General features: G+C 35.8%; 1 protein-coding gene across 1 annotated transcript; it reads left to right on the forward strand.

Annotated features, from left to right (window-relative positions):
* Positions 1-7992: 7992 nt before the first annotated feature.
* Positions 7993-11228, forward strand: LOC117341901. The gene has a single exon (XM_033903761.1). The coding sequence runs from the start codon at positions 7993-7995 to the stop codon at positions 10036-10038; it is 2046 nt and encodes a 681-aa protein (XP_033759652.1). The 3' UTR covers positions 10039-11228.
* Positions 11229-11518: the final 290 nt, after the last annotated feature.

Below are 11518 nucleotides of genomic sequence, written 5' to 3' on the forward strand. Positions count from 1 at the left end.
AGTCTCTTTATGTACAGCCATGAAGCTGCCATTGCAATGTCCAAAAATCTTGATCCTGCTTTACGTCTGCTCTGAAGAATGTTGCTAATTTAAGTACCTGTCTGCTAATCCCAAGGCATTTAGTAAACTTTCCAGTCAGAAAATGAAAAGTTGCCAGATGCAGCACGTCTGTGCCCATTAAAGCAGCAGGGGATATTTAGTACTTACATTTTCTCAGTCTCCGGTACCTTGTTTTGTTGCCCGGTGCAGCGCGGTTTTCATACAGTTCCTCAGAAATGAGTTCTGATGAAAGACATCTGAGGCTACTCATCGCATTATGATATGTGTAAACCTCTTCAAATTCTTACTTTGATGTAGATAATAAGTGAAACGCATTGTTTGATTTCTCTTCAATGGGATAATATCTCGTTGATATAGCAGTACAAATTCCCCTGTCCGTATGCAAAATATTATATTCTACAGTCATTTGGAGTGCAAGCAAAGATTGTATGGATGTGTCAGATAGCAACTCCCAAATTGAAGGTGTGTGGTCTCCCACTGAAAGGCACATACATTTCATCTGAGAGTACAGTTGAGTGTAGACTAAAGGTTACAGCCAAGTGCACTCCGAGTGCACTCCATTTGGACTTGGAGTGCACTCCGTTTGGACTCCAGGTAAACTTGGAGTGCACTCCAAGTGGACTCCGAGTCTAACTGGAGTCCTGTAAGACACCATGTCTGCACTGGGTCTACAATCAGACTATATCATATATATATATATATTAATACTTTGATGCTTTTAATATAATTATAGATACATAAATAGATTTTTACAAATTACGTTTTTTCCCTTAATATTACTATTAGTATTTGTTTAGTCTACCAGGAATATTTATTTTTGTTAATACATGGTAATAATGACTACATGTTAAATCTATATTTATTAAGATTGATAAATTATGCTATAATCAGGTTTTTATGAAAGTTAATTGCTTATTATTTCATATTCTATTAAAATGTAATTAAATTGTATTTCATTTTATTAAGGAAGTGAAAATTATTTCAATTAGAATATATATTTCTGTACACATATCATGACTTTAAAGGAAGTTTAGATGATGTATCATATTATGTTATTGATTATTCAAAATTTTGAAAGTTTACAGTATTTAATGAATGATGTGTTTATTATTAAGACATTCTCTCCATGAAAGAAAAATATGTAATCAGTTCAAGCAAGTAATTATTACAAAAAACATAATCAGTTTAGTTTATATAGGTCATATATTTAAATGTATCATTAGAAAAATACACATTTACAACTGTACATATTTACGAACATTACCTGGTTAAATTAATATTCAGACATAATGTACACACAGGTATGTAGTTCTGTACTACCCTTAATGAATGACAGTATCTGTTATAAATGCTATTATTATTGGCCATGCATGACTGACTCTGGCCTGACACACCTGAGAACTGTGCCACGTGAGTTTTAGGAGCCAGCTATATGTACTGTCCTGGGTTCACAGAAATACATATGTACCTATGTGTTTTATCTATCGTTGTATGGCTTCAAACGATGAAGCCGTGCAAAGCAGGGTGTGTAGCCTCAGGCCATCAGAACAGTAAGATTATCGCATGACCTGATAGAAAGGATTGTAGCTCACCATCTGAGAGGCCTTAATCATGCGCAGACCAAAATTATAAACAAAGTACCGATGTAATTAAGGGGGAAATGCCAAAATAAGCTGTAAAACCATTACCAAACTGGTAAACAGGTTTTAGAAGACCAACTCTATTGAAATGAAGTTATTCTTTATTGAAATTAGAAAGTAAAAATAAGCTGTTTCTTATTACATTGTAACCTGTCGCAAATGTAAGTCATCGAGACGAAACGTATTTTGCCGGTTTATGTAAGTGTCCGGTATGTAGAGGTACAATGTTGAATGATACAAGTTAAGAAAAAAATAATGCAAATCAAATTAAGAAATGATGCAGTTCTTATCTTGTTATATTCAAAAATATAAAGACATTGCGTTAAAGAAATAAAGAAAGAGATTAAAGTAAAAGAAAAAAATCAGTATAATTCCCAATGGTATCAAATAAATGTAAATTCACCATTTCCCAAAACCAGCCTATAGCCTTATACCCTTAATTAGTACATATTGCACTCATCCAGAAAATAGGATTATAGAGCCTGAGGTACAATTTGCCTCTGGGCAGTTGGACACCAGCAACCTATGTACCATTTACCTGTAAAACTGACCTGTTGGAACTACACCGTTTCCAATTCCCATTCAGTCAATATCTATCATCGATGTGTCACTAATACATGTAACAACAAATACAGGTCATGAATGTACAATGGTTGTTAAAGACAATTATAAAATCAATAAGTTAGATGTTCGAACTTTAAAAAAAATGTCATAAGGTAAGCTGCAGTTAGTGTATGGAAGGTTTGATAAGTATTTACTTAACTCTATTGTGATTTACATATTGACTTCTAATTCTCTATACATACTTCCATTATGATATCAAAGAAACAGAGTAATAGTACCAGTTTTTGTTTATAATAATGACATAACTTTGTTGTAATAGTATTTTAATTGGAATGGACAATCATATCATTTCAAAAGTGTCAGATATAGACAGACATAAGTATGTACCTATATTCTTTATAACCTTGTTATATAGGTTAGCCCGAGTTTCCTCTGGCCCTGACACCATATACACCAGATTTGGTGTCAGGGCCAGAGGAAAATCAGGCTAGGTAAAGGTAAGGTGTGATGACCAGTTTCCATCTAACAATTAAGGGGTCTTTGTCTAGTTAGATGACCGATTGTACACCTTCCAGGTCTTCACACCTTATGAGGTAAACCTGGAGGAAGGGGTCATTATTGGGGTCAGTGTAAGTCTGTCTTTTCTCAACACCCTTGATATACATGTACAGGTAAATATTGACCTGGAAGTAGGGAGGTGGGGGGAGGGTCTTATATAACTGTTTAAAGTACTCCACGTCAGACCCTGGATTTAATGAGGCAGGTCTAACAAAAGCCAAAAAACGAAAAGTTGGTTTACCAAACGGAAATGTAAGTCTGACGTTAACATAGACATTGGCTCCAGAATATGCTATCAAGGTGATAAAAACAACTTTCTTTTGTATTGTATGTTACATAAAACATAACTGTTGGACGTGAAATATCAAAAACATTAGTACTTTGAGTACACGATAGTTCCAATACACATTCCGACTCTGCATTTTTGAGAGACCACAAACAACTTGCCAAATACATTTTTGTTTATTCCGTATTTCTATTCATTTACGTGGCTTGTTAAAACTCTTAAAAAAAGGAATGCTATCATACATTTTTAACAAAGTGCCAGGTCTATTCAGTCACTTAAATAGGGTTTACTTACAAAAAAAATAATTATAGTAGATGCTGTTAGTTAACCAATTAAAAATGAACCAACAAAATAATAAGATGATATATACAAAGATAAAGCAGTAACATATCTTATTGTTACATGTTTAAGGAGTCTTAATGTATAAGAGTATACATCTATCTATAAACATTATGTGTATATGTACTTGGTTAGAGGTACATGTGATACATGTGGACCCAGGTAGAATTATAACCTGATAGGACTCCATGTAAACTTGGAGTGCACTCCAAGTTTACCTGGAGTCCAAACGGAGTGCACTCGGAGTGCACTTTGTGTAACCTTTAGTCTACACTCAACTGTAGTTATAAAAAATGTCCAGCAGTATCTGTTGATGCTGTTTTCGTTTACTTTCCTCTGGAACATTTTGTTGGTTGAGATGAAGTAATTGGGACAGAATCCCGCCCTGACCCACGCAATCAGAATGTTGATACAAAACCAAAAGCAATAGAATAAGTTCTTGTCTTGCCAGAACAGTGGGCTGGTATTCTCTATGGCATGAAACATGATTGTTTTTAGGAAGTAGGTGCACAAGATATCGTCATCCCCTATGATTTCTTTCAATGTCTCCTTTATTTGTTTTAAGAAATATTTCAGCAACACGTATACTTTGACTTGGAGGAGACTAAAGGAATGAGCTAAAGATCTTTCTGCTGCTACAAATGAGATTCGCCATTGTAAAAAATGCATCTTTGGAACATTTATCCCGAACTGGGTCGAGAGGAAATCCCTTGTTGACAGTCTTGTGTATCAAAGTTTGATGCGGCCATCTATACAGACGTGTACCTATGATCCATTCGTTAGCCCCCCTTGGCCAACTGTTACATGAAAAGCAAGCAATCATGTCTGAAGATATGCGAGAGCTCCTGTCGTCTCTGAAGATATCACTGGAAATATACTTTGAATTTCCATTCTTACCATTGAAGAATCAAGGAGTTGTTCAAATGGAAATTTTAGCTGACCTATCTCTAAATTGACATAACTAGGACGGCATTCTGCTTCTCTAATGAATATAATAGATTTGTGCGTCAGATGTTGAGAAAAACGCTGATCAGGGTACAATACTACTGCCCACTTGTGTACAAACATTCCGTCCACATCCGAGCCGGTTTGAGGGACTCCTCCATTACTTCCATTATGAAAAACAGCAAGTATAACAGACGTTTCAAAGCCTTCGTCTAGGACTATTGCCTTTCTCCTGATATTAACCATCTCTTCTGTACCAGTAACAGTCCTCTCCAGCAATGTGGACAAGAACACAGACATCCGCTCACTCTAAGTCGAGTTGATCATGGTTATTTTCATAGAATATTAATCTGTGAAAATGATAAAAAAAAAAAAAGTAAATATTTAAAAAGGCGATGATGCAAAAACAATTTTATCAGCTGAAGAGTTGTACAAGATTATTGATAATAAACACATTTACTTATTAGACATATTCATGTGTAGTCAATATTGACTGAGACTCGTGTTTAGTGACCCTGGCTCTTATAGAATGATACTTCAGTATTTCTCTGAACGTTTCATATGAAGGTTGCGGATGGATTTATATCGCAAAGTTAAAAATAACCATCGGTCACTATAGTATCTCCTTCAGGTTACGAAGGCCAAGGTCATATGTTAAATGGACTGGCTACATTGCTACATGCACCTTACTAAGATGAGTTATGATGTAAGCGTAAGAAAATGTCCTGGTAAAGAACATAAACATGATAATTTATTATCAGGACACGGACATATACCACCCAGTTCGAGTGTATCCTCTATCAACCTATCTGACAAGATAAGAGTCTTAACGAGATATCAGCTATGAGATAATTCATGCATTTTACAATATTGATATACATCAGGAAGTGTAGTACCCCGACGTGCTGATAAACAAGAATTAATTCCTGTTGACATGGAGTTAGTCATAATAATAGTCATGCTTAGTGATAGTATGTTTCCCCATACAGTCTCTCCATCAACTTATCTTAAGGGAAACTAGATATTAGCAATTATTTTTGCATCGTGATGCCGACAGTGTTGATATACATATATTTGTTTTCAGTATGTACTGGCACTAGGAATAATATATAACTATAAATACATTATGTATCAATTTTAAAATCATATCTTCTCTTTTACTGTTATACTGCCATTTTCTGTTCTATGTCAATTTTGGCAGTAAAATATGGGGTTGAGATACACAGGGTTTTAATTAAATCAAATAAACACTGCCAAAGACAACAGTGGAGATGACAAGAGTCGCAAATGTGGTGTAGAATGGTACAAATCAATAATGATCCCTCCTCGGTAGACAGGTTGACATCACTCGCCCAAACAGGAAGAAAATTCGATGGGACATACACATTCACAGTAACTTAAATAAAATCTTTAAAATAAAGCATAATTTAAAAGTTAACTTAGTTTTACGTAGTGGTAGCTTTTAATAAACTGCAATGTCATATTTTGGTATTTCTATCTCTAGTATTAAGAATTCTATAATTTCGCCTTCTAAAGAATGGTAAATCTATTGTCTGTTTCAGACGTAGGAATTTACTTTGCTATCGCTATACTTATTACATCATATTCAACATGAGGAGCAGAACGGAAGCTCCATACAACAATATGGTTGGGCTCTTATGAATTGAAAATTCAAACATGTCTTTCATTGGTATGAATAACTGTTTATAACACCTGTCGGATTTCTGGTCGGTTTCGGTGTCACAGGAAGCATACGCATTATTTAGCTTGGTAAGATTCCTGTTCTTAGTGGCATGAAGAGAGCAGAGATTACAACCCCGTTCAGAACTATGACGGACATGATCCACATTGCTCCCCTCAATTCATATGTTTCCAAAAGAAGCTCCGTGATTGGTGCAAATAAAAAGGCGCCTCCACTAACGGCTATGCCTGTAGCTAAGGCTCGTCGTTTGTCGAAATGTATACCAATGATCTCAATCGCGGGTTGGTAGATTATACCAATACCAATACCTATGGAAATAGATAAGATAATGGAAAAGGAAAATATCAATAGAAGTAACCTGCATATATCTATGTGTGTGTCAATAAGCGGTTTTCTTTACGTTTTATTTACATTTACAAAAGAACAAATTGTACCTGTTTAACATTTTCATTCTATAAGTAATTTAAAGGGCGACAACCATCACAGTACTCCTTTTTCGTATATTATACATAAATAACACTGTTGATAAGGTGATATGAAGCGTTGCCATTGTCACAATAATTCTGGAATGTTTTCGAAAGATTTCATACCGTTTGGCATGTTTTCTTTCACTGATTTTGCTGAACAACGATGCTTGTTCATTCTTTCCAAACATAGTAAGTTCTGCCTACCCTAATATTTTTCGTGATGGATTATGACATTAATCAGTCTATGTGTATTAAGCAGTATATGTTTCTGACTGCGACTATGTTTTGATTTGATTAACTGAAACTCCTTTATATCGCCATCCCATTACACAGCCTAAATTAGAAAAAAGTAAATACATAAATAAATAGATAAAATGGCAGCATAACAGAAAAGGAGACCTGTGCTCTTTCTAGATATGTTCCTAAAACTATACTTACAGTGATTTGATTGTTTATTATTAATATGTGCAAATAGATATAAGTTCATTTAGAACTTCGTGTAAGTTTAACAAAAATTTAGGGATTATGCACAAATTTACGGTATTGATAAGTCGCTTTACACAGAACTTGACTGTTATTTCATTCCTAGTGTGAATAAGTATTGAAAGTAATTTCTTCCTGTAAATAATTCCTACGGCTGTCAGTGTCGCGATACAATGAATATTGCTCAAATATACTTGAGTATCTGTTTCCCAGTAGATAGGTTGATGGAGAAGATGTGAGGCGGATACACTTGAACCATATGGTGACCTAAGTATTACACAATTTCAGCAGGTCACTTGGGGTCACTTTATTTTCCTCATGTATCAACACTGCGGATGTCATATGAAACTTCCGGGGGATGAAGAATAAGTTTATAAGAGACAACGTTACCAAACTAGTGTCTCGGTCACAATCACGCTACACATACGCTAGAACGCGGATAAAATTAAGACTGACGTGGTCTGGGAGACTTTAACATCATACTTAGATATAATGTAGCCTGGTATGTCATCAGTTGTAAAATATCCACTTTAAATACTTTCATTGTAGAAGAATATTATACAGCTATGTGTTTCAAAATTTTCATTGCAAACCCTTTTTATCTTTTGAAAGGCCATGTATAACAATAAAGAGTTTAAAACTGATAATGAGTAGTAGTATGTACATTATAAACATTTTGATGAAATCTTTCATGAGGTGTAACGTATATTTTTATATGTAATAGCACATGATGATAATATTAAACATTTATATATCACTTTTATGAAATTCCTCTTATGCACTTCAATATCATTACATAATGATAGTTATAGGATCATTTCACCGATACTGATTGTGTGTATATTATATGTAGTTACACTCAGTTCGTTCTTCAGCTGACAAAATTCTTAAGACTGAATATTTGCTTATTTATTGTTATACGCAGGTTAATATTTTCTTCGAATAACAATGATGAACGCCGCTGAGATTGAGTGGATGTCTGTGCTCTTGTCAATATATCTGGAGAGGACGACTACTGGTACAAAGCAGATACTTAACTTTAGAAAAAGGGCAATGGTGTTAAATGAACGCTTAGTAGATTCAGATTTCACTGATTACATTCTTACTGGAAGTATTGCACAAGGATGTTTTCAAAAAGGTTCAGATGTGGACACAATGCTTGTAAACAAATCTACAGAAGTGCTGTACCCTGATCAGAGTATTCCTCAATACTTGATACACAAAACTATTTTGAACATTCGAGAAGCAGGCTGCCGTCCTGGTTTTGTCCACTTAGCGCTGCGTCAGCTCAGCTCTCACAGCAGAATCTCTTCTAGTTCACTAGTTAGAATTGGGGATTCAGTGTTTATTTCCAGTGATATCTTCAGAGAGGAATGGACAACGTTTTATTCAAAATTCACAGGTTCAAACTTTAAATCCAGTGGACCCAGCAGTGCATATACAAGTTATAGCGGAAGCGATGCCGGTGATTTCGTTTTTTGTTTTCCGTGTAAAATTTGGCCTAGTGAGGCTAACGAATGGATCACACGTACACGTTTACATGGATGGCCACACCAAACCTTGATAGACGAAATTGTAAACAGTGGATGCCATCTTGTCCCAGTTGGAGACAAATGTTCCAAAGATACATTTTTACAATGGCGAATCTCATTTACAGCAGCAGAGAGATCTTTAGTTCATTCCTTTAGGCTCATCCAAGTCAAAGTATACGTGTTGCTGAAATATTTCTTAAAACAAATAAAGGAGACATTGAAAGAAATCATAGGGGATGACGATATCTTGTGCACCTACTTCCTAAAAACAATCATGTTTCATGCAATTGAAAATTCAAGCCATTTTTTTTGGCAAGACAAGAACCTATTTTACTGCTTTTGGTTTTGCATAAACATTCTGATTGCGTGGGTCAGGGCGGGATTCTGTCCCAATTACTTCTTCCCAAACAACAACATGTTCCAGAGGAAAATACATGGACAGCATCAGCAGATATTGCTGGACATCTTGGTCAATTACTCTCAGATGAAATGGATGTGCCTTTCAGTGGGAAACTTCTTCAAAAATTCAATTTGGGAGAGGCTATGTGACTCAGGCGTTCAAGCTCAGCTTGTACTCCCAATGCCTGCACAAGAACATATTATGGTACAGGATTTGGAAATTGTCTCAACATTATCGTCGAGGTGTTGTCGCACAGAAGAGAAAATCATCAACGCGTTTAGATTATTATCTACATCAAAGTCAGAATTTGAAGAAGTTTTCGCATACCACTGTGCAATGAGCAGCCTCAGATATCTTTCATCAGACATGTTTTCTCAGGAACAGTGCGAAAATAGGGCTGCACTAGGCAACAAGACAAGGTACGGAAGACTGAGAAAATGTAAGTACTGGATAACCCGGAATGCTTTAATGCGCACAGATGTGTTGTATCTGGCAACTTTACATTTTCTGACAGGAAATTTTCCTAAATGCCTTGGGATGAGCAGACGAGTAATGAAATTAGCATCATACATCGGCGAAGACGCGAAGATCAATCAAGAATTTCGCACATTGTATCGGCAACCTCATGGCTATATATTCGAGAGGCTCCATCAAATTTATTCAAGTTTCATTAAGTTTCGTCATCAGGACATGTATCTTCCTCATCTCAGTGTAGAGCTGTCCAAAGAATTCCAGTCCATTAGCATCCCACCTCTACCATACACCCTATTCATGAACTTCCTGTGCTGCCATGAACTTGGAGACACCAGAGGGCGTGATGGAGCATTACACCAACTGGTACAGATTCAGTATCACGAGGAACAAGGAGGACAACAGTTCTGGATTGTTCACACACTTCTAGGGATATGTTATCAAACACTTGGGGACTATCAAAGGGCTATCGAGGCTTATTGGGAGTCAGCTCAATCAAAAGGAGAACTTCACGAGTTCAATACTGCAAAGGACAGGATAGCCATAGTGTACCTCTGCATGTATGTCTCACGAAGGTCTGACAGTGGATAGATGTGGTATATCTATGCATGTATGTCTCACAGAGGTCTTACAGTGGATAGATGTGGTGTATTTAAATGTCTCACAGAGGTCTGATAAAAAGAGCTTTATTATGTTTACATACATATGTATGTCTCACAAAAACTGTGGTACATTTATGCATGTCTTACAGAGGTCTGACAGCGGATAGCTGTGGTGTATCTATGTATGTCTGACAGAGGTCTGACAGGGGATAGCTGTGGTGTATCTATGTATGTATGTCTGACAGAGGTCTGACAGAGGATAGCTGTGGTGTATCTATGTATGTCTCACAGAGGTCTGACAGAGGATAGCTGTGTTGTATCTTTGTATGTCTCAGATGTCTGACAGAGGATAGGTGTGATGAATGTATGTATGTATGTATGTATGTATGAATTTATTGTGTATGTATGTATGTATGATAAAGGATTGTTGCAATGTTTCTTTGTATGTGTCACAGAGCCTTGGCAGCAGATAACTATGATACATATGTATGCATCAACAATATAGGCCGTTATTGGTTCCTATTGGACAGCTTAACTTAGAATGACTTTTTGACATTGTATAATTTCCAATGACACTACCATATGTCAAGCCTACTTTGTTGGCGCTATCAACTTATCTTTTGAAGACGTCGCTTCTACTCAGCGTCAGCAACCAGAAGATTGATATTGACTGTCACTAACAGTTACAAGCCATACACTTTAAACCCCGGTTAAAAGTGACAAATGTGTTTTAATCTATTAGAAATTATCTGCTGTGATTATCCAAATATTTGTTTAAAATACTGGAATTTGCTTGTTTTAACACAGAAGTATAGATTTGTATACAGGGGCTAACTTCCTTTACTCACTCAAGTGTTACAGGAGTGTTACCTTCCTATCATAGTGTTGTATAACAAATGAATTCTGGGTGTAACACACTTTCTATCGGTTAATTCAATCGTTGATTGACGACCAAATGAAGTGCACGCATTGATGATGTCATACACAAATGACTATTTTCTTTTCTTTTTTTGACTCAAAGTTCATCGGTTTCATGCATTTCATGCGATCGTCTGCAACTGTCCTACATAAATACTGCTTATCATTAACATTCTGTTAACATTGAAATGGGATTGAAAATAGCATGAATCTGGCAAATAGTGCGTTAAAACTTTGACACATGGCCGATGTTTAGTAAATAAAAACGTTATTGAAAAATGAGTTTTGTAAATAAGGCTTATTTTTGTTATTTCTTAAAATGACATTAAAACGATTGAACGAGACAAAAATCATTCGATGTAATGTCTTCAAACGAACATATAATGTGACAAACTTCATCTTTGAAGAGACAATCATTAAGACTTACCTGAGTTATCTCCCTTTTGTCATTCATTTGTTTGTATTATGTGATTATTATGAACATGTTTCATTGCTTAGTATACTTCGTCTGTCCGATGCCCGTCAGCAATTGGTTTAAGGTTTAGCAAGTT

This window comes from Pecten maximus, chromosome 14 (assembly GCF_902652985.1).
Source record: "Pecten maximus chromosome 14, xPecMax1.1, whole genome shotgun sequence".
Lineage (NCBI taxonomy): Eukaryota > Metazoa > Mollusca > Bivalvia > Pectinida > Pectinidae > Pecten > Pecten maximus.